Source organism: Littorina saxatilis, linkage group LG7 (assembly GCF_037325665.1).
Source record: "Littorina saxatilis isolate snail1 linkage group LG7, US_GU_Lsax_2.0, whole genome shotgun sequence".
NCBI lineage: Eukaryota > Metazoa > Mollusca > Gastropoda > Littorinimorpha > Littorinidae > Littorina > Littorina saxatilis.
Window position 1 is genome coordinate 52,417,118 of NC_090251.1, and position 24,627 is coordinate 52,441,744.

General features: G+C 43.0%; 1 protein-coding gene and 1 long non-coding RNA gene across 6 annotated transcripts; both read left to right on the top strand.

Moving 5' to 3' along the window:
- The first annotated feature begins 513 nt into the window (after positions 1–513).
- LOC138971773 (uncharacterized) lies at positions 514–3,410 on the top strand. Its single transcript, XR_011457369.1, has 2 exons — positions 514–1,155; positions 1,464–3,410. It is a non-coding gene; the product is annotated as an uncharacterized lncRNA (long non-coding RNA).
- Positions 3,411–4,586: 1,176 nt separating this feature from the next.
- Positions 4,587–21,164, top strand: LOC138971779 (beta-3 adrenergic receptor-like). 5 transcript variants are annotated; one of them, XM_070344578.1, is made up of 3 exons: positions 4,587–4,720; positions 18,835–20,555; positions 20,811–21,164. In XM_070344578.1, exon 2 carries the CDS (start codon positions 19,419–19,421, stop codon positions 20,457–20,459), a length of 1,041 nt encoding a protein of 346 aa, XP_070200679.1. In that variant the 5' UTR covers positions 4,587–4,720; positions 18,835–19,418; the 3' UTR covers positions 20,460–20,555; positions 20,811–21,164. The 5 variants fall into 5 exon arrangements, with proteins under 5 accessions (XP_070200679.1, XP_070200677.1, XP_070200680.1 ...); XM_070344576.1 differs by having other exon boundaries at positions 4,600–4,720; positions 17,848–20,555; XM_070344579.1 differs by lacking the exon at positions 4,587–4,720 and adding an exon at positions 5,960–6,161.
- The last annotated feature ends 3,463 nt before the right edge of the window (positions 21,165–24,627 follow it).

The following is a 24,627-nucleotide window of genomic DNA, read 5'->3' on the forward strand; positions in this document are numbered from 1 at the left end:
GATAAGGTTGAAGTTAGAAATCATCAGTCAGCCAAACAACATAAAGACGGGGTCGAGAAAGAACTCCTAGACCAGATTAGCAAAGGACATTATATTGTTACTAACACTAAGCCAGACATTGTGAGTGCATTGGCAGCAATACCTAAAGATGATGGTGATATACGGGTCATTCACGACGCTAGCAGGCCACGTGGGGCAGCTATGAATGATTATGTCTCTGCTGACCCAGTTCAGTTCCAAACTCTAGAAGAGGCTTGTAGACTAGCAAAACCTGGGTACTGGTGTGCAAAAGTGGATTTAAAATCAGCGTATCGCTCAGTCGCTATTCATCCTGATAATTACAGCGTAACGGGATTGAAATGGAAGTTTCATAATGACACTCACTCTACCTATATGTTTGATACTCGCTTGCCTTTTGGGTCCTGTCTGGGACCCTCTATATTTCACCGCTTGTCACAAGCTGTAAGGAGGTGCATGGCCAGGAAAGGTTACAAAGATGTGGTAGTTTACATAGATGATTTCTTGATAGTAGCCCCTACGTACGACACGTGCAACGCAGCGCTGCATTGTCTGATTAGGTTGTTGCGTAAGTTAGGGTTCCTTATTAGCTGGAAAAAAGTGGTGGGGCCAACCCAGAAAATCACCTTTCTGGGGGTGGACATCGACACGCGGGCGAGCACCTTGTCCTTGGGTAAAGACAAACTCAACAAACTGGAAGAGCGGCTTCGGCAGTTTCAGCATAGAAAGCGGGCAACGAAACTCCAATTGCAGAGCATAGCTGGGCTTCTTAATTGGGCGTGCCAGGCAGTGCGAGGAGGGAAATTTTTTCTTCGCCGTATTCTGGACTTAATCGCCCCGCTGCAGCAGCAAAGCCACAAGGTCAGATTGACCTCAGGCTTTAAAGGCGATCTCTCGTGGTGGCTTACTTATCTACGAGTTTTCAACGGAACTGTGTTTTTCAACGAGCAAACAAATGTGCGCGTACACGTGGACGCTTGTAATCAAGCAGCGGGTGCATTCTGCCAAGGGGATTGGCTCTATACTGTGTTTCACTGTGATCTGCCAGCAGCGCAAAAGCTGCATATAAATTATAAAGAGGTGTGTGCAGTTTTTCAGGCAGTGAAGCAGTGGGCCCCCTTGTGGAGAGGCAGAACGGTAATAGTGCAAACTGATAGTACCGTCACAAAAGGCATTATCAACAAGGGACGTTCGCGAAATGCGTTTGTGAACAGGCTTCTCAGGCAAATGTTTTGGATATGTGCGAAACATGACTGTGTTGTGCGGGCTATTTCTGTGTCAGGAAGCATCAATATTGTGGCTGATACTGTGTCTCGGTTGCATGAACGAGACAACATAGCTAAGTTGTTTGTGTTGTTGTCTAATTGGTGGCATGGTAAAGGTGGAGAAATATTTGATTTAACCAAACATATGTCTACTAAGGCTTTGTTATGTCTGTCCAATAGGCGAGTCAAGTGGTCTCAAGGTTGAGCTCAGACGGGAAGTGGCGATTTTTCGAGGACAGACATTTGCGACAAACACTAAAAGAACATATTCGACGCATCTGAGGATTTACCTTGACTTTTGTGAAAAACTGTGTATTGCGCCGGTGCCTGCTGATGAAGAGACTGTTACATTATATGCTGCATATTTAGCGCGCACTCGAAAGCCTTCAACTGTGAGACAATACCTTAACATTGTGAGGCTGTTGCACATAGAGTGTGGATTGGTCAACCCAATGCAAGACTCGTGGCTTGTGAAAAGTACACTAAAAGGCATTGAACGGATTAAAGGATGTGCTGTGCAGCGGAAGACACCCATAACACCAGAGGTGTTAATGAAAATAAAAGGAAAGTTGCGTTTGCATGTAACACAGGACTGCATATTTTGGGCAGCATGTCTTGTCCTCTTTTTCGGGTTGTTACGCAAGTCCAATGTGTTCGGCCAGGTGTTTGACCCTGAGAAGCAATTGACAAGGGACAGTTTTATTGCTGACGAGAATGGGTCTTTAACTGTGGTGGTCCGTTGGAGCAAAACAATTCAGCGGCGAGAACGGACTCACACTATCGTGTTACCAAGCATAGCACCACACCCGCTCTGTCCAGTGACAGCTGTTGTGGAATCGTTCCAGTGCACTACGCCCGCTGCTCCAAACTCTCAGGCCTTTCCTATGGCCAGCTCGAAATTCGATGCCAAATTAAAAACACTGGCAGGCAAAGATTACTCTAGCCATAGCTTCCGGAGAGGTGGTGCCACCCACGCTCTCAGTTGTGGGATTCCCGGTGAGGTTATTAAGGTGCTTGGGGACTGGCAGTCGAACTGTTACCTTTCCTATTTGGATCAGCTGCCATGCAAAATGCTGGACTTCTACCGACATATGTTTGCAAAGAAACTCTAACAAAAATGGTTCCCCTTGGTTCGCATTTTGGGTGGAGGAATGGGTGCCTCCCCTTCCTATTTGGGTGAACATTGACCTGAAGGTCATGTGTCCGTGTTTATTCAATGTGGAATATAAATGAATAAAGAGGCCCCCATGCTTTGTATCCCAAAATTCGTACTTCACGTGTTGTAACTGTGAGTGTGTGTGTGTGTGTGTGTGATTGTGTGTGTGTGTGTGTGTGAGCGTGCATGCTTGCGTGCATGTGTGGATGGGTGTGCGTCTGTGTGTGTGCGTGTGGGTGTGGGAGCTGAGGCGAGGGGGAGGGGTTATTGAGTATCGTAGCAGCTAAGTGAAAATTTGTAAAATTGCAGTTTAGCTGTAAGAGTTCTCACGGTCAGAGGAGGGGGGGGGGGGTAAGATCTAGGGCAGAGGGATGGGAACGGAAGAATTAGGAAATCTGACAGTTGACGGCTAGCAGGGGTAGCGGCGGGGAGGGGAGGGCAGGTAGAGTGCGGATGGTGGGTATGCGTGGGCGTGAGAAAGTAGTCACTGAGGAAGGGAGGGTGAAACTCTGGAACTGGAGGGAACTGAGGGTTAGTTGTAGGTCACTCAGTCGCCAGCCGCGCTACAGCAAAGCAGCAATTTCAATTCGAACCCACCACCTTCCCCATCACCTCCTTTGTACAGGTGTCGCAATATCTGCCGCGAAGGCTGCTGCTTTATGGTTAGCTTTTTATTGCATGTCTTAAATACTCTAAACAGGAGACTTAGGTCTCGAATGTACTCATTATATATTTGGGTCTGGGGGCTCTATTCGGTGTTCTTTTGTTTGTGAAATAGATATGTGATTCGTATGTACATGTATTCATAATTAATGATCTGTTTCTGACAGCTTCATGTTTTGTCTTGTATGTTTTTATGTTCCATTTTGGCAAATGTCTTGGGTGAACATTGACCTGAAGGTCATGTGTCAGTGTTTATTCAATGTGGAATATAAATGAATAAAGAGGCCCCCATGCTTTGTATCCCAAAATTCGTACTTCACGTGTTGTAACTGTGAGTGTGTGTGTGTGTGTGTGTGATTGTGTATGTGTGTGTGTGTGTGTGTGAGCGTGCATGCTTGCGTGCATGTGTGGATGGGTGTGCGTCTGTGTGTGTGCGTGTGGGTGTGGGAGCTGAGGTGAGGGGGAGGGGTTATTGAGTATCGTAGCAGCTAACAAACTGCATTTCTTTTTTCACCAAACCTTTATAAATTTGTCCCCGAGGTAATGCGCCAAGAAAACGCCGCACTTGTGCACGAAACAAGCGTGCATAAAGTGACAAGCTGGTATAGCGAAGTAGCTCATAGAGCTTCACGGGAAAGCCAGTGTAGATAGTGACAAGCCAGTATAGCCCAATAGAGTAAGGCGCTTTACAAGCAAGCGCGCTTTATTCTTTTTTGTCACTTTCTGAGTGTGTTTTTAATCCAAACATAACATATCTGTAAGTTTTTGGAATCAGGAAATGATACAAAATAAGATGAAATCATGTAGGATCGATTACTAACATTTTAATCATGTACCTACTTTACCTACTTATGTTAATTGTGATCACATGTTTAGAGTAAACATGACAAGTCAATATATTGTTAGATTCAGAATGTTATGAAGAATACGATATAATTATCTTAAAATTTGTTTACAAAAATTCGATTTGATGACAAATTTAAAGAGCAAACTCATTAATTCATGTTTAAGCTTCGAAGCTGCGATGCAATCCCATAGTCCGGACTTCGTCAAAGATTGCTTGACCAAACTTTCAACCAATTTGGTTGAATAATGAGAGCGTGACAGTGCCGCCTAACAATCACAAAAAGCCGGATATAACGTCATCAAAAACATTTATCAAAAAGAAAAAAATGTCTTGGGATATCATGTCATACTTAAGAACTTTCATGTAAAGTTACATGAAGATCGGTCCAGTAGTTTTCTCTGAATCGTTCCACACACACACACACACACACACACACACGCACGCACACACACACACACACACACACACGATCACACACATACAGACATGCAAACACCACGAACCTCGTGTCGATTCCCTGTCTATGTTAAATAATTTAGTCAAAACTTGACTAAAGGTAAAAAGTAGTAGTGGTTTTTTTCCAGACCGTCCAATACCCCATTTAATGAACGATACTGAATATTGCACAAGTGATCTCGCACTCACAGTGGACGACAGCTTGCGTGGTGGCCAGACAAACAGCAGCAGTGCGCGCTGTGTCCCGTCAAGTGTTTGTACACGTGCGCTACGGAAACAACAACACTGTGACTGCCGTGCACTGCGCAAACCAAGGTTGTTTTTATTTCTTATCTTATTCAAACATCTTATGTTGTGATTGCTTGATTGTGCCAATAGTTTATCTTCTTCCTGTCAAACGTTTGCTTGTTTTGTTGTATGCAGTTTCTTACTGTGGTTGTTGTAGATGTTGTTGTTGATGTTGTTGTTGTTGTTGCTTCGGCACAGTTAATAATTGTCTACCTATACCCGTGTGACTTGGAATAATAGGCCGCGAAAGGTAAATATGCGCCGAAATGGCTGCAATCTACTGGCCGTATAAAATTTCATCTCACACGGCATCACTGCAGAGCGCCTAGAACTGTACCCACGGAATATGCGCGATATAAGCCTCATTGATTGATTGATTGATTGATTGATTGTTGTTGTTGTTGTTGTTGTTGTTGTTGTTGCTGTTGTTGTTGTTGTTGTTGTTGTTAATGCTCTTGCTGTCGAATTAAACACAAATGGTCTTTTATTCAAATGTTGCCACAAAAGTATATGTAGTAGCAAACACAAGAAAAATCGGCGTAGAGAAGCCCAAAAAGAGTTCAGCGTCGATTGTAATGACGGCTTACTAGTGCCTCAGAATTGTAATAATTAAGGGAAAATTAGTAATTTTCCTTTGATAATTACCATTTTCACGTGTTTATTACTAATTTTTCTGGAATAATTACTAACTTTCACCTGTTAATTACTCATTTTTAGTTTTGGCTCACTTCCTGACGGATTGCTAGTGCCAAAACTAAAAATTAGTAATTTTCCCATGAAAATGAGTAACTAACAGGTGAAAACAGTAACTGCCAGCGTTAATTAGTAATTATCACGTGATAATGGGTAACCCCAGGTTTTGGCACTAGTAAGCCGTCATAGGGCTTACTAGTGCCAAAACCTCATAATTGTAATTATCAAGGGAAAGTTACCATTTTCACGTGTTAATTGCTAATTTTCCCGGGAAAATTACTAACTTTCACCTGTTAATTACTAATATTTAGTTTTGGCTCACTTCCTGACGGATTGCTAGTGCCAAAACTAAAAATTAGTCATTTTCCCGTGAAAATAACTAATTATCCCGTGAAAATGAGTAACTAACGAGTGAAAACAGTAACTGACAGCGTTAATTAGTAATTATCACGTGATAATGGGTAACCCCCGGTTTTGGCACTAGTAAGCCGTCATAGTAATCTTTTATCTTGTTCTTCGCACATGAAGCATGTTGTCACTATAACTCGCGTCAGGCCTTTCAAGTAAACGTTGCAGGCTCATCTTTAGGGAAATAAACAAACAACAAAAGACACAATAGCTTTCTGATTAAGTGTCTTTTGATGTGCAGGAAGTACGCTGTTTTTAGCAACAGTTTTTAGCAACAGCTGAGCTTTTAGCAACAGAACAAAAACAAGGAAAACTAGTCTCACCGTAACACACAGTGATGATGTCTTCATGTCATTCAAACTGTAAGGTTAGTCCAATTTTCTTCTTCATCTTCTGCGTTCGTGGGCTGGGACTCCCAAGTATATCGCAGGTACGAGTGAGCTTTAACGTGTATGGTGCTTTTCCCCCCGCCATTTAAACAGTCATACTCCGATTCCGGGGGCGGCTTTTTTGGTGTTTTCGTGTTTCTATAACTCTCTGAATCCCAACAGGATCCTTTGTTGTGCGTTCTGGGTGTCTAAAAAAAAAGTACCAGATTTTCTGTCAATACTACAGACAAGTCAGAAACTTTATTGAAATCATTTTTGGGTGATATTGTAGACAGTTCATAGAAGTTTTGTCCCCAGTTCACAGCTTTCAGTTGAGATCGTAGGTTTCTTCACACCACGTGATCAATGTAGCCACCCCGTTTTCCAATGACAGACTGCATCCTCATTGCCATATTGTTCATTACATTGGGGAATGTTTCCTGTGGGATGTTCTGTGTTTCTCTGAGAATGTTTGCCTTCAGTTGTTGTAGGTTTCCTGGTCTGGGGTACATATTAGCGTGTAAGCTTACCTATTAGTTTTTCCATTTCTCGGTACTGATGTTTCAATGTCTTTTTGGGTACTTTTTTTTCAGACACCCTATAAACAAACGAAGGGGGATTAGGCACTAGGAGATCAGCACTAAAGTGAACCTGGTAGATCAAAAAGTCTCCACCCTTTACCCACCAGGCGAAGCCGGGATTCGAACCCCAAAACCTTCCACGCCGAAGGCTGATATTCTAACCAGTAGGCTACGCGCCCGTCGAGTCCATTTTTCATTGTTTATACTTCGCGAATTACTCATTAACAATCGTTTGTTTTGTTTGTTTGTCACCTTACATCACATGGTTTATTGTTAGAAAGTTTAGAATGGATTATAAATGTGACTATAAAAAAGGGGTTTATATGGCCCAAAATTAATGTATTTAGCCTTTACGTCCTAGCATATCTCTAAAGCTATTAGGGACAGTAATGTGGTGATACACAAAGAAGGCCCACACCACAGTGTATACCAATGTGTCCTGACATCTGGAACAACAACGGAACAGTGTTTAATACAAAATAAAAAGACGGGCGCAGTGGCGTGGTGGTAAGACATCGGCCTTCTAATCGGAAGGTCGTGAGTTTAAATCCCGGCCTCTGCCGCCTGGTGGGTTAAGGGTGGAGATGTTTCCGATCTCCCAGGTCAACTTATGTGCAGACCTGCTAGTGACTTAACCCCCTTCGTGTGTACACGCAAGCACAAGACCAAGTGCGCACGGAAAAGATCCTGTAATCCATGTCAGAGTTTGGTGGGTTATAAAAACACAAACATACCCAGCATGCCTCCCCCGAAATCGGCGTATGCTGCCTGAATGGCGGGGTAAACACGGCCATGCACGTACAAATCCACTCATGCAAAAAAACATGAGTGAACGTGGGAGTCTCAGCCTATGAACGAAGAAGGAGAAGAAGAAGAATACAAAATAAAATAAGTCGCGTGAAGCGAAATCAAAGCATTTAGTCAATATGATAGGTCGAAACTAAACAATAAACATTAAAAAACCAGCCATCCCCGAGATTAAATGTAGTAAGTCAGGGCGAGCAGAAAAACCGAGACGGGTCACGCTCGGCTACGCGAAGCATGCAAACGTAGTACTTATTTTCTTAATTTCGATCAAATGTTTAGGGTGAACATGGCATACCTATATATTTTTTTATGAAATAAATTATACAGAATATGATGAAATCATTTTAGGTCGATTACTCAAATTCTATTTGTAATAATGATTTTGCCTAATAAACATATTTTCGTTTATTGTAAGTACATTTTCAGAGTGAACATGGCATATATCTATATATGTTCGGATTCAGGAGATAATAAAAGATAAGGTAACATCATTTTTGGGTTGATTACTTTAATTTCAATTTCAATAAAGTAGATGTGTACTGCCGGGCAGTACATACCCCAAGCGAAGTCGTCCATCTGTGTGTACATGATTCTCTCTCTCTCTCTCTCTCTCTCTCTCTCTCTCTCTCTCTCTCTCTCTCTCTCTCTCTCTCTCTCTCTCTCTCTCTCTCTCTCTCTCTCTCTCTCTCTCTCTCTCTCTCTCTCTCTCTGTCTTAAAATGTGTCATCGATGACGTGTTTTCATACTTGCTAATGCGGCAGGCTAATCATGACGTCAAATTGAAACTTCTTGAAGTCTCTCAGAAAGGGACATGAAAACCATGTGGGGGTTACTGGTTTGGGCTGAAAAAAAACCCAACTCCACCTAAAATTCAAGCGCCTATGGGGCTGAATTATGCAGCATAAATTGTGAAACATCAGGATATCTCACACTTTCAATTCTGCCATCATGTCAAATCTGACAACAAACCTACCCACAAAATGTCATAAATATCGGTGTAGAATTGAGACTTAACGGTTTTTAACTGCCAAAAATAAGTTTTTTTGACTGGAATAGTTTGTCTTGAAATTCAGTTTGGGACAACGGACCCACCCACTAAATTTCATAAAGATAGGTGAAAATTTAAATGTAACGGTTTTTAACTGCCAAAATTATGTTTTTCTTCTGGAAAAGTATGGAGTGAAAATCAGTTGGGGACAACGAACCTACCCACAAAATTTCATAAATATCGATGAAGAATTGAGATTTAACGGTTTTTAACTGCCAAAAATAAGGTTTTTTGTCTGGAAAAGTATGTCTTAAAATTCAGTTTGGGACAACGGACCCACCCACTAAATTTCATAAAGATAGGTGAAGAATTGAAATTTAACGTTTTTTAACTGCCAAAATTATGTTTTTCTTCTGGAAAAGTATGGAGTGAAAATAAGTTGGGGACAACAAACCTACCTTTAAAATTTCATAAGAATCAGTGAAGAAATAGGATTTAACGATTTTTTAACGGCCTTTAAATCATTGGTGATGTCATCATAACCCAGTCGTTGTAGTTGTCGTCGTAGTTGTTGGTGTTGTTGTTGTCATGTTCGTTGTCGTGATTGTTGTTGTTCTCGTGTTGTTGTTTTTGTTGTTGTTGTTGTTGTTGTTGTTGTTGTTGTTGTTGTTGTCGTCGTCGTCGTCGATGTCATTTGTTGTTGTTGTTGTTATCGTCGTCGTCGTCGTCATCGTCGTCGTTGTCAGAGGTTATTTCTAAAGATTTCATTGATAGTCTTTGTTCTCGTCACCAAGACTTGCAAAGAACAAGCTTGGAACAGCAAGAGTTCCAAGAACAAGATTAGAACAACTCATTACATCATTACCAGTACGTCATTTGTATTTAGAACACACTTTAGAAAAAAACTCTTCAGCTACAAACCAGTCACCCTCACATGTCGGAGGTGTTTGTCTAAACCACTTACTGAAATGTTTTGAGGTTTAATGACCATACACATGTTGAACCGGTGAGTGTCTTCCGCTGCTTAATTCGCAAATAACTATTTTATTAAAGTCCGCTTGAAACGCTCAAAGATGAAATTCCATGTTAAAAAGTGACAAAAGTTTCACATTTTCCCGTTGTAACAGCTTCCGATGATATTATATGAAAATTCTGATCCTCTGAGAGGATTCCCCGAAACAAAATCAGTTTGTACGCCTAATTTTAATAGAATTGTCCAAACAGTGTCGCTAATATTGTGCTAAAAGATGAATTCTAGAACAATGTTCACAGACAGACACCACTTGGCAAAAAAAATTTCAGTGCTGGGAGATGAAAAAAAAAACTACCTCGCTACGCGCGGGCTTCGCCCGCGCTCCGCTTGGATTACAATTTTTAGATTTTTAATGACCAAATTCATTAATTAGTGCTTAAGCTTTCACGCTGAAATGCAATCTCCTAGACCGGACTGAGTCGAAGATTAGTTGACCAAAATTGCAATCAAATTGATATAAAAATGAGGGTGTGAGAGTTTCGCCTCAACTTTCACAAAAAGCCGGATATGACGCATTTATCGGATAAAGGAAAAGATTGTTTGTGGATATTATACCCAGCAACTCTCATGTGAAGTTTTATAAAGATCGGTCCAGTACTTTTTCTCGGAATCGTTCTACACACACAGACACACACACACACACACAGACACAGACACACACACACACACACACACACACACACACACACACACACACACACACACACACATACATACATGCATACCCCACAACCCTCGTCTCGATTCCCAGTCTATGTTAACACATTTAGTCAAAACTTGACTAAATGTAAAAACCGAACACACACACACACACACACACACACACACACACACACACACACACAAATTGCTGAACAACATCACTTCAAATAAAATGAGCTCTCACCACTTTCATAACGTTGTCAAATTAAAACATCGGAAAATCCATCTACGTGAGTCCATATCATTTGTTCGCGCAAAATCTGTTTATTCACAATTACAGCACCACGAGTGTGCACGCAAAACGCTTACCTGAGGGAAATAATAATCGGTTCTTTCCCCCAAGGTGTAATAAACTACGCTGCTCATCACTCATCGTGACAATTACGAAACATGATTGCATGCAGACGGTCGAGAAAGGTCATGCATGTGTGGCTGTATGATATATCCTACATACGTGAGAGAGACATCCGTGAGATAATAATCGTTCAAATCAGACGTGTGTATATCATGCAAATGAGGTCATGTCAAGTAAGTCTTGCAGGGACCTATGTTTCCACAGCTTATGATGCTAAAGTCACCGAGACAAACGTCATTATAGAAACAAAAATTGTGCTCGCTAATTACCCTCGATGAATCTTTAGAACTAACGCGTCACGCCACACGTTCAGAGTGACGTTTCTTTGCTTTGACGTAATAGATGGCACGAGGCTTTAGAAGAGATCGAGGTTCCAAAGCAAGCGTCTTCCATTTAGCTGCCTCGACTGCAGGACATTTTCAGTCAAATACATGGAGATTACACAACGTCATCGAGTGAGGGACCGAAAAATATTGAAACTCGAGGATGATTTTTTTGTGGTATCAACCGAGACCGTAGGTCGAGGTTGATACCACACAAAAAAATCATCCGAGAGTTTCAATATTTTTTGGTCCCTCACAAGATGACGTTTGTGTAATTTGTGTATACAATGATCAACGACAAAGACAAAAATTAAAACAAAAACAACACGAACTCTTTTCCATCGAGGAATGGTGGAAGGAAAATAGCACAACCGGAAATAGATCTAGATCTAAATTGATCTCTATGACCCGTGCCTTGATACCATTGAGATCATAGGAGATGCACAGCAGTGACGATACCAGGTTTCTTTAGCTTCACTTTAAAATGATATCAGAACGATAGTTATTCACTTGAAAGTGAACACAGGAGAGTTGTATACACGTAAGTAAAGTATGTAGGATAAACAGAATACTACATGGCTTGCTGTGTCGTACCAGATTTACACTAGTTGCTTTTTCAAATAGTGAACAGCTCGCTTTCGCTCGCAGTTCAATATTTTAAAAAAACAACTCGTGTAAATCTGGTACGACACAGCAAGCCATGTAGTATTCTCTAAATACACGTAAAATCTGTGCAATGATGCAAATAATTTGCAACAAATATTCAACGCAGATCATTAGATGATGTTCGAAAATAGCTATGTCAGGATTTTCAAGCGTGGTGGAAGAGATGCGTGAGTCAAGCATTAACACGTGGTCCTCAAAATAAACCAGCAAACACAGCAAACATTCGACTCCGTATGTTATGCAGTGTCAACTCGACACGATGCCCATTTTGTTCTTCTCCAAAATCTGCGCATCTGAGCCATGATTTACTGGCGATGGCCTGCTGGGATCGCTGGGCACGCATGCTTCCTAAACTTACGTGACCTCAAGCGAAAATCACGTGACCTCAGGCAAAACACGTTGTAGGCGATCACTGGAGCAACCAATCCTTGCCACGCCAAATCGTAAACGTCGATGTGTACGGTTTGGAAAGAGTCATATTGAGCGGACAACGCATAACTATTGCTGCTAACTTTCCACTGGGAGTAAGTGACCCGAATTTCCCAGCGATGGGACAATAAAGTAATGAAAATGAAAATGAAAAAGTGAAATAACATACACGTGGGATTCAGTTATTCGCTGCGATTGCTGGTTTATTATTATATGAAGTCTTATATCGCGCGCAGGGATCTATTTATGCCGTGTGAGATGGAATCTTTTTACACAATACATCACGCATTCACATCAACCAGCAGATCATCGCAGCCATTTCGGCGCATATCCTACTTTTCACGGCCTATTATTCCAAGTCACACGGGTATTTTGGTGGACATTTTTTTTATCTATGCCAATACAATTTTGCCAGGAAAGATCCTTTTGTTAATCGTGGGATCTTTAACGTGCACACCCCAATGTAGTGAACACGAAGGGACCTCGGTTTTTCGTCTCATCCGAAAGACTAGCACTTGAACCCACCACCTGGGTTAGGAAAGGGGGGAGAAAATTGCTAACGCCCTGACCCAGGGTCAAACTCGCAACCTCTCGCTTCCGAGCGCAAGTGCGTTACCACGCGGCCACCCAGTCCAGTTTTAACCGAACGACCACGTGCTATCGTTTGACTCACGTTCTAATGCATAAATCATACACAACTCTTGAAAACCTTGACAGAATAATTAAAACCTCTTAATCAAATGAGGCACAGCGATTTTAAAGATCTTCGCTCCGTCGCACTTCAATATGGGTTTGGCAAGCGTCAACCCACGATCATCACTTTGAAATGTCCAAATGCAAGCCGATCGTCGTGAATCAGAGAGTCAGCACTGTCCATGACACGTATGGGTTTTCAACATATTCATTTTTCAGTTTCAAAACCTCTCATGCAACTCGTGGCTGACCAGTGAAAGTCAAGAGAGTAGAAAACAAGTCGCGTAAGGCGAAATTACTACATTTAGTCAAGCTGTGGAACTCACAGAATGAAATTTAACGTAGTCCGCCGCTGGTGCAAAAGGCAGTGAAAGTGACGAGTCTGTTTGGCGCTGTAGTGGTTTCGCTGTGCTGCATATCACGCTTTTCTAGATCTGTACCTCTCTTCGTTTTAACTTTCTGAGCGTGTTTTTAATTCAAACATATCATATCTATATGTTTTTGGAATCAGGAACCGACAAGGAATAAGACGAAATTGTTTTTAAATCGATTTCGAAAATTTAACTTTGATCATAATTTTTATAATTTTAATTTTCAGAGCTTTTTTTTTTAATCCAAATATAACATATTTATATGTTTTTGGAATCAGAACATGATAAAGAATAAGATGAAATTGTTTTTGGATCGTTTAATAAAAAAATAATCTTAATTACAAGTTTCCGATTTTTAATGACCAAACTCACTCATTAGTCTTTAAGCCACTAAGCTGAAATGCAATACCGAACCCCGGCCTTTGTCGAAGATTGCTTTGCCAAAATTTCAATCAATTTGATTGAAAAATGAGGGTGCGACAGTGCCGCCTCAACTTTTATAAAATGCCGGATATGACGTCATCAAAGGTATTTATCGAAAAAAGGATAAAAAACGTCCGGGGATATCATACCCAGGAACTCTCATGTCAAATTTCATAAAGATCGGTCCAGTAGTTTAGTCTGAATCGCTCTACACACACACACGCACAGACAGACAGACAGACAGACAGACAGACAGACACACACACACACACACACACACACACACACACACACGCACACACACACACAAACACACGCACAGACAGACACACACACATACACCACGACCCTCGTCTCGATTCCCCCTCTATGTTAAAACATTTAGTCAAAACTTGACTAAATGTAACAAGTCGCGTAAGGCGAAAATACAATATTTAGTCAAGTAGCTGTCGAACTCACAGAATGAAACTGAACGCAATGCAATTTTTCAGCAAGACCGTATACTCATAGCATCGTCAGTCCACCGTTCAGGCAGTGAAATTGACAAGAAGAGCGGTTTAGTAGTTGCGCTGAGAAGGATAGCACGCTTTTCTATACCTCTCTTCGTTTTAACTTTCTGAGCGTGTTTTTAATCCAAACATATCATATCTATATGTTTTTGGAATCAGGAACCGACAAGGAATAAGATGAAAGTGTTTTTAAATTGATTTGGAAAATTTAATTTTGATAATAATTTTTATATTTTTAATTTTCAGAGCTTGTTTTTAATTCAAATATAACATATTTATATGTTTTTGGAATCAGAAAATAATGGAGAATAAGATAAACGTAAATTTGGATCGTTTTATAATTTTTTATTTTTTTTTACAATTTTCAGATTTTTAATGACCAAAGTCATTAATTAATTTTTAAGCCATCACGCTGAAATGCAATACCGAAGTCCGGGCTTCGTCGAAGACTACTTGACCAAAATTTCAACCAATTTGGTTGAAAAATGAGAGCGTGACAGTGCCGCCTCAACTTTCACGAAAAGCCGGATATGACGTCATCAAAGACATTTATCGAAAAAAGGAAAAAAAATGTTCGGGGATATCAATCCCAGGAACTCTCATGTAAAATTTCATAAAGATCGGCCCAGTAGTTTGGTCTGAATCGCTCTACACGCACGCACGCACGCACGCACACACACACACACACACACATACACACACACACACACACACATACACACACATACACACACACATACACACACACACACACACACATACACCACGACCCTCGTTTCGATTCCCCCTCGATGTTAAAATATTTAGTCAAAACTTGACTAAATATAACAAGTCGCGTAAGGCGAAAATACAATATTTAGTCAAGTAGCTGTCGAACTCACAGAATGAAACTGAACGCAATGCAACGCAGCAAGACCGTATACTCGTAGTCCACCGCTCACGGCATAGGCAGTGAAATTGACAGGAAGAGCGGGGTAGTAGTTGCGCTAAGAAGGATAGCACGCTTTTCTGTACCTCTCTTTGTTTTAACTTTCTGAGCGTGTTTTTAATCCAAACATATCATATCTATATGTTTTTGGAATCAGGAACCGACAAGGAATAAGATGAAAGTGTTTTTAAATTGATTTGGACAATTTAATTTTGATAATAATTTTTATATATTTAATTTTCAGAGCTTGTTTTTAATCCGAATATAACATATTTATATGTTTTTGGAATCAGCAAATGATGGAGAATAAGATAAACGTAAATTTGGATCGTTTTATAAATTTTTATTTTTTTTTACAATTTTCCGATTTTTAATGACCAAAGTCATTAATTAATTTTTAAACCACCAAGCTGAAATGCAATACCGAACCCCGGGCTTCGTCGAAGATTACTTGACCAAAATTTCAACCAATTTGGTTGAAAAATGAGGGCGTGACAGTGCCGCCTCAACTTTCACGAAAAGCCGGATATGACGTCATCAAAGACATTTATCAAAAAAATGAAAAAAACGTTCGGGGATTTCATACCCAGGAACTCTCATGCAAAATTTCATAAAGATCGGTCCAGTAGTTTAGTCTGAATCGCTCTACACACACACACACACGCACACACACGCACGCACACACACACACACACACATACACCACGACCCTCGTTTCGATTCCCCCTCGATGTTAAAATATTTAGTCAAAACTTGACTAAATATAAAAAGGAAGAAAAAACAAAGAAAAAGAGACTAGAAGTTATACATATATATTACCAGCTATTGTGTTTTCAGCGCAGCAATAGGGCCCGATATTTAGACGATACAAGTATAATGCTGACGAGTCGAAGACGAGTCGCATTATACTTGTTCGAGTCTAAATATCGGACCCTATTGCTACGATGAAAACACAATAGCGTTTATATAGCTATTCTGACATTAAATTCTGTGTTAAAATCATGTTTTTGTCAGCAACAAGTACCAGAATGGTCCATGTCGCTGATTGCAGACGACGGTTCCCTTTCCGCATGAAGCCACGGAAATAACCGAACATTGAAAAACCCACGGACATGTATTACGAAGAAAACTCGAGATAACCGGATGTTTAGCATTACGTCAATATGCTAGGAATCATATGACGTCATGACGTATCATGCTTGCCTACGTATATTGTATGTTCGAAAGTCTGACTTCTGTTGGGAATTCGCGTGGTGAAGACTGCGGTAAATCTGTAGATGATAAGAGAACAAGGATTGTCTCAGAAGAAACGACTAAATGTTTCAGACCGGTAACTTCATTTCAACATTGCACTATACAATGGACGTTCTATGTGACAGGAGAGTTTGCTGATTTTGTGTTAAACATTGGAGAGATCGTCTGCTAGAATCAGAGATAGGTCGCTACAGATTGCATCTTCTGGAAATTTGCAAGGTTTGTTGCCTGTTAAAGAACTGGATTTTACACGTAATGTATGTCATGTACAGTAAGCAACAACAAAAACACACAAAAGCAAATGGCATCGTCTGTCGACTAGTCACAGAAACAAACTTGGCGAGGTATGCGTGTACTTTATACACGTGGAAGAAACCGGAACCATGCGTCTTTGTTATCGGCAATATGCTTTTGGATATTGAGTAAAATGGCCGACTTCCGCCGCATTATGCTTTGATGATCGGAAGAGACCATCCAATCACAGCCCCCGAATTCCCCCACGTGTTCATCAGAATAGCTATATATATATCTATATATCTATACATCTATGACGGAGACGGCGTTACTTTATGATTATACTATTCGGTGCAAATAAGTTATCGCACACACACACACACACACACACACACACACACACACACACACACACACACACACACACACACACACACACACACACACATACATACACACAAACACACGCGCACGCACGCACGCACACATACACGCACGCACGTACACAAAACAATACACACGGCGGGGGTTGCAGCCCACGAACGTAGACGAAGGAAGAAAACAGAGAGAGAGAGAGAGAGAGAGAGAGAGAGAGAGAGAGAGACACACACACACACACACACACAGACACACAGAGAGAGAGAGAGAGAGACAGAGAGAGAGACAGAGACAGAGAGAGAGAGAGAGGAGGAGGAGGAGGAGGAGGAGGAGGAGAGATATTTCTCAATTTAATTACACTTACCGCACATACAAACGTACTATGATCGTATTGTGTGGTTATGCAGTTACTGAGAAAACGACTTTTATCAGAAGTTTCCTACTCTTTTGAAACAGTCGGTTGGCATAGAGTGCAGCTTTAACTCGCACAGCGGGTGTGTGTCATTTTTAAATATGATTTTTGAGAAAGAGCTACGTGAAGGAACCTGGGCACTGACACATGAAAGAGTTATCAGTTATACGTTTGTTTGCATACAAGTCAAAATATTGCTGGAAATACCATCATTAACATAACAATAGAAACTTAAAAATAAACAGACACTTGATTTTTTTAAATGGAGAGAATCGCGAAATGACGAATCGAAGTTGTAAAAATCATGATTATGTGTTTCCGGCGTGTTTTGTCGTTGGTATATATCTTTATTTGTGTGTGGTTGTTGGTAGGTGTGTGTGTCTGTGCGTGTGTGTGTGTGTGTGTGTGTGTGTGTGTGTGTGTGTGTGTATGTGTGTCTGTGTGTGTGTGTGTGTGTGTGTGTGTGTGTGTGTGTGTGTGGCTATGTCTGTGTGAACCAATCTGTCTCTGTGAGTGTGGCTGACTGTGCGTGAGTCGATCGATGAGCTGAATAGCAATTTAACCTGCGACAATTAACACTTTTATGGTCTTTGTTTCAGAAACCCCGGGGTATGACACATCGACCTTGTTGGAACATGATGATCGAGTTTCAATGGATATTTAAAAACCCAAACATATTGCATAGTGCATCAACGGGAATCACTAGCAAATCCATACTTCTGAAATAAGTAATCACACGCCATTTTAGTAACTTCGAGAGTGCTTTTGCATGAATTAGGACGGTTTCAGTCTCAACAACACAATCTATTTCTTTTCATCGGGTTAAAAATCTGGCGAGCAGATGGCAATAGAGAAACTATACATACTTTAAAAAAGATAGAGAATCACATGCCATTCAAGTACTTGGTGCGTACTCTTTGCGTACACTATGGCGGTTTCAGTTACAAAAACGCATTTGTATGCTTCTGTCTGTGTTAACCGTATTGACGAGGAAGCAAAAGTTGGTTTCAAAAACGCAAGCGGGATGCTAAGCGCGTCGGCAATTACTCATGCTTAGGAAGTATTTGCGTTCGGTCAAGGAAATAACGCGCGTACTTTTAAACCTCGCTTTTCGCTGGCAACAATTGCAATGAACGCACATAGCCTGATTGTTTTACTCTTACGGGCAGAATATACCTGCGCAGTTTCAGCTGCACAGACGACGCACTGCATGTTATTGATGCTGCGATAGGGATTATGACGAGTACTTGGCCTGTTTTCCTTTCACGCAACGTGTAGCGGGCTGGCATAATCTGCAGTGCGTCGTATGTCCTAACAACCCACAAAGAGCTTTTGCATACTTTCACATTCTCAAAACAAGTCTTCCTGTATCATGCAGAGAAAGTGCCTAACTCAAGAAACGAGATCGGTAGTTTTGCTTACGTTACCGTGGCAATGGTTTCCGATGGTCTGAGAGTTTGTACTCTCTAACACATGATAAATACCCTTCCAGTAGCTTCCCCTGTAGTTTCACTACAGAAATGCCCAACACTGAGATAGGTATTTTTCTTATGAGCGTGACGTAATGTTCGAATTCCCTCCGACAGGTGTCGCTGCTCTACATCAGGGGAGATTTACCACAGCAGACCAACTACTGTTCGACATAAGATGCCCTTCACTCTTTGGATCACTGTCTCTCATAACATTGCGTTTACCCAAGTGTGTTTTCCAGCTCTAAGTCTTCGAAGTGATGCAGTGCTTGCGGTTGTGTAACTCTGAACGATCTGTGCGCTGACTCCGTCTCGTATGACTTCTCGCCGTTAGACGTTATCAATCAGAACAAATCTGACACAACTTTACAGAGGATGACGTTCAGTTGGCAGACCACTAACTCAAACAAAACTGCATTTGCCCTGGTTCGATGTTCCAGCTTCTAATGTTTGCCCTGGTTCGATGTTCCAGCTTTTAATGTTTGCCCTGGTTCGATGTTCCAGCTTTTAATGTTTGCAGAAGTGTGACTTGTTTGAGCTTCTGTGTTTACAGAAGTGTGACTTATTTGAGCTTTTCGTGTTTGCAAATGTGTGAATTATTTGAGCTTTCAGTGTTTACAGAAGTGTGATTTATTTGAGCTGTTAGCGTTTGCAGAAGTGTGACTTATTTCCCGCGGACAAACTTACACACATCGGCAGCAATGGCTGCGACTGCGTCCAACACGTCGAGTCCTGACTGGAACCCGTCATCACCGTACGTCACCATGGTTGCGCAGGTCTGCATGTTCGTCGCCATAGCAACGGTCAACGTGTTGACCCTGGTCGTCATGGCGATGACCCCCAGGCTGCAGACCATCCCCAACACCTACATCACGTCCCTGGCAGTCTCGGACCTCGTGGTGTCCGTCAACCAGCTGATCGCCATCCCATGGACCTACCCGGCAAGTCACGGGTACTTCGAGGCGCACCCCGCGCTCTGCATGTTCTTCAAATGCCTGCTTCACGTCAACGAGCTCACCAGCATTTTCACCATCGTTCTCATCGGGGTGGATCGCTTCCTGTACATCCGACACCCGTTCTGGTACCTCCGGGTGGTGACCAAATCCAAGGTCAAGACCGCCATTGTGCTTGCGTGGGTGGCCTCCTTCGTGACCGCCATTCCCATCCGCGTAGCTCCTTCCGAACAGAAGTACCCCGGGTGTGATGCCAAGGCTTTGCTGTACGATTCTGGCGTAGCGGGATACGTACACGGAGTCCTGTTCTTCCTCCTCTGTTTCACTCTCTTCTTGTCTTACGGAATCGTGATCAGAACGGCTGTGAAGCAGACCAGAGCGATTCGAGCCACACAAACCCACAACATTAGCATCACTGACGCGGAAACTTCAGTGTACGAAACTAACACTCACAATCTACCATCGCTGCAGACTGTGGCACCGAAAAAGCGCAGGCGCGAATCGAACCTGGAAGCGAAGCTGAGTCTAAAAATAGTACAGAAAATGGCGGGAGTGTTCGTTGTTCTCTTCGTTTGTTGGACGCCCTACATTCTGATCGGTCTGATCGGACCGACGAAGGTTAAACAGGAGCTTGTTCTGCTGACTGGGTTTCTGGCGGCTTTCAATTCAGCCGCCAATTTTGCTGTGTACGCTTTGGGGGACAGAGAATTTCGCGGGGCGATTGCAAAACTGCTGTGTTGTAGAAACGAAATAGGGGTCTCGTCACCCAAAACTGTTTGTGAAGAGTAGTTTCATTCCAAAGGTTTTGAACATGTATGTGATTTTCTTTAATTTCTTAGACAGTTCAGACACATTTGTTTTACGTTTCCAGGCAATAGCTAGTTTATTTGTGACCCTCCACCACGGAATGAGTCGCATGTCACCTTTGCATGATTTTTATATTTTTACATTTTCATAAAGAGATTTGTATGCTCTATCCAGTGGTGAAAACCGTTTTAGAAAAGAGCGAAAACTGTTTGAGTTATAAGCCTGTGACTAAGGTGACCCTCACACTGTTACCAGACACTCCCCGGGCTTATATTAAGCCCAGCGCAGAACCGCGCGAGGTGACATGCGACTCATTTCGTGGTGGAGGGTCACATTTTAGGATTTATGTTTTCATCGGTCTTTGTGTGTCTTTTATTTTCATTTGCCACTGAGCTCATTTTACGTTGTGTGACGACAATGGTATTGATTTCCACAATGTAGAAAAGTCAGCTAAGCAGATTACGGACGAAAATGTTGATATAATGTTACTCCAGGAGGACGGACAAATCCGTACATGTTTCCCTAATTGACCTCATTCGAAAATGTTGCGCGAATTTATGCAACTCAATGTTCTTAAAAAAAAAGGCAATGTTTTGTGCTTGCTTGTTGGTTACACAAGGCAGGGGACTATGCAGCTATTTACTTGTTTGAAAAAAGCATTTTCTGATACAGATTTTTTTAAACATGCCTGTGTGTGTGTGTGTGTGTGTGTGTGTGTGTGTGTGTGTGTGTGTATGTGTGTGTATTTTTTTTGTGTGTGTGTATGTTTGTGTGTGTGTGTGTGTGTGTGTGTGTGTGTGTGTGTGTGTGTGTGAGAGAGAGTGAGAATGTGTGCGTGAATGTGTGTATGTGTGAGCGTGTGTGTGTGTGTGTGTGTGTGTGTGTGTGTGTGTGTGTGTGTGAGAGTGAGAATGTGTGCGTGAATGTGTGTGTGTGTGTGTGTGTTTGTGTGTGTGTGTGCTTGTATGTGAGAGTGAGAGTCTGTGCGTGAGTGTGTGTGTGTGTGTGTGTGTGTGTGTGTGTGTGTGTGTGTGTGTGTTTATGTAAGCTTACAATCATTTTGATAGAAAAATGAGATTATTCTCATTGATCGACGGCAACATGGCCACAGACACGCACGCACCTACACACACACCACCGCGCATGTGCATACGCACGCACACACTACCCCGCCCACACACTCACACACACACACACACAAACACACGTACACATACACACACACACACAAACACACACACGTACACATACACACACACACACACACACACACACAGAAACTCAAACATACTGACACACACTTATGCACACACGCACACACACAAACAAGCAAACACATACACAGACAGACACACATCACACACGCACACCCACACACCCATCCCCCTGCTTACACACACACACACACACACACACATACACACACACACACATACACACACACACACACACATACACACACACACACACACACACACACACACACACATACACACACACACATGCGCGTACGATTTAGTCAGAGAAAGAAAGAAAGACAGACGGATACAACAAAACGAAAAGATTGACAAAATCATAATAGTAACTTTCAGCTTTGAAGAGTCATGGAGCCCAAAGATGACGTTTGGTGCCAGACATTCCTTTAGCTCGAAATGACGTCATTTGCTATTAGTGTATTTATAAATGACGTATAGTATTTGGTAGTAGATAGAAGGAGACTTTTTCTTCTTGTTCGAACTTTCAGAGGTTGTGTATTTCTGAAGTTCCGTAACACTTGCTTTCTCGAGTTCTTTGTCAAAACGATCAGTCTTATATCGCTGAAATCAGTTTGCGCTGTGACACTCTGTGAGTAGCAGTTACTGTGGGTTTCTTGGATTTGGAATTACAGAGCACGTTGTCCATGAACCTGATTCCGGTCAGAAATACCATGAACCAAAGGGGAGCAGTAAGTCAGTGATTCATCAGCTGGCATTATTTGACTGTCCTAAAAACTCAAGAACCACGGACGTCGTCTGGCAACAAAAAACAGCAGCAAGAGCGAAGCTCACACCTGGGTGTGATCTCTGCGACGCAGTTGGACTAGGTCAACGCAATGGCGCCGCTTGGACTGAGGCCGAACACAACATTGACACAGGGCGGACCCGGCACCAACGCTTCCTCCTACCTCATCCTGCCTTTCAACAGCTCAATCTCAAGCTTACCCAGACCCTTAAAATGGCCGCATGACGCTGACGCCAATTCTGGCCTCATCGTGGGCAAGCCGGGGGAGGGAGTCACCACAGGGAGCCTTGACTACCCGGTGTCTATGGCGTGTCTCGCCGTGTACTTGCTACTGACTCTATTCGTCAACTCGCTCACGCTGGTGACCGTGTACAGGAACCGTCGCATGCGCAACATTCGGATTTTGTACGCCGCGGCCCTGTCTGTGGCGGACAGTCTGGTCGCCATCAACGCCTTGCTGACCATGCTGTGGCTGGACCGTGACATAGGCTCCTGGTTTGACACCAACCCGGCGTGGTGCACTGCCTTCAAGATTTACCTGTCTGTCACCATCACCTGCAGCCTGACCACCGTCTTCCTCATCGCCTTTGATCGCGTCCTCTTCATCCGCTTCCCCTTCTTCTACCTCAGCAAGGTGACGCGAGTCAAGGCCATGACTCTCATTGTGTCCGGCTGGTCGTTGAGCTTGACGTTCGGGACGTGCCTGAGAGTGTTGCCTGGACCCGAACGTTACCCTCTCTGCTCCGTGTATGCCCTGTTGTACGATTCGGACTGGGGCGCCCAGGCCAACGCCGCCCTGTTCTTGTTCCTCAGCGCCCTTCCCTTTTTGGGCCACGGCATAATCTATAGGTCGGCTACAAAACACGCACAGGCGATCCACAAGCACAAAAAGAACATGGCTGTGTTCACCTCGCGCTCTGAGCAAGCTGTTAGTCTCTCATCCCCCGCCAGTTGCCCCATCATGGCGAACCAGAGGAGGAACTCTTCTCGCTCCTCGACTCGTCCTTTTTACACAGGGCCCTCGCGCGAGGTGAGGTCGGCTGACGACCTCAAGGACACTCCCTCCAACGCCACCCTCTCTCAATATGACAGCACGCAGAGCAACTGGAGACTGTCCACTATTGAGAGCTCCGGCAACATGTCGTCTGCCGGCCACACTTTGACTCACTCTAGCCTTTGGGAAACCGAGGCGGTGAAAGCATTGACACGATTCTGGACATCTCGGATAGGCCAGGGTGCAGAAAGAAAGGGGAGGGCTCATGCTGTGCCAAAGGATAAAAGTGGCACAGATCCGGTGACTCCTGTAAAAGCTGATGGTTTCGGGGCGAGACAGATGCTGCAGAACGTGCAATTGAAACGTTTCTCCGCATCAGCTACAAAAGAGCGAAATATATCTGTTGTGAACCCTGGCGGGGAAATGAAAAAGCCTGATGTAGCCAGACGGACCGCAGATCCCGATGCACCTCTCGGGCAGGTAATAGAGGTAGCGCCCATTGGACCTCACACCTGCTCTTCATTGACGAGTCCACGGGAGAGTGGGTCCGCTTCTCGTAGACTGCTCGCAAAGGGCAATGTAGAAGAGCCGTCGATAGAATCGTCGTTTCCGTTCTCAGAGCAAGACTCCTCTTCCAACGTGAAAGAGACCAGGGGAAGCTTAACGTTACTGACTGGCGATAGAGTCACGCAGCCATCAGAACCAGGCTCCAGGGTTCACGGGGAGGGTCAATCTTCCCAATCAGAGTTTGGCGTGACACCGGCATTGGCATGTACAGGCATCCCGAGAGCGACTCCTGTGCGACAGTTCTCCATAAATGATTCTGCATTGTCCTCGGATAGTTTAAAGCATGCAACTTCAAATACGCTGGTTCCAGCACGTAGCGATGAGGAAAAACAAATGATGAAAACGAGGAATCTCTCTTCTGACACCTCTCGAATGATGGCGTTCAGATTCAGTGTCGGAACTTCCTCCTCATCCCACAGATCCAGCACGGGTACCCGTTCATTCTCTCACAAGTCTAACGGCGGAAACGGCGGAAACCAGTCATCCTCCAGCGGGTCTGGGTATTACGAGGGCAAAAAGAAGAGATTGTTTTCCTCCGGTAGTGTTGCGCCCTTCTCTAGAAAGTCATGGGACAGTTCTCTGCCGAAC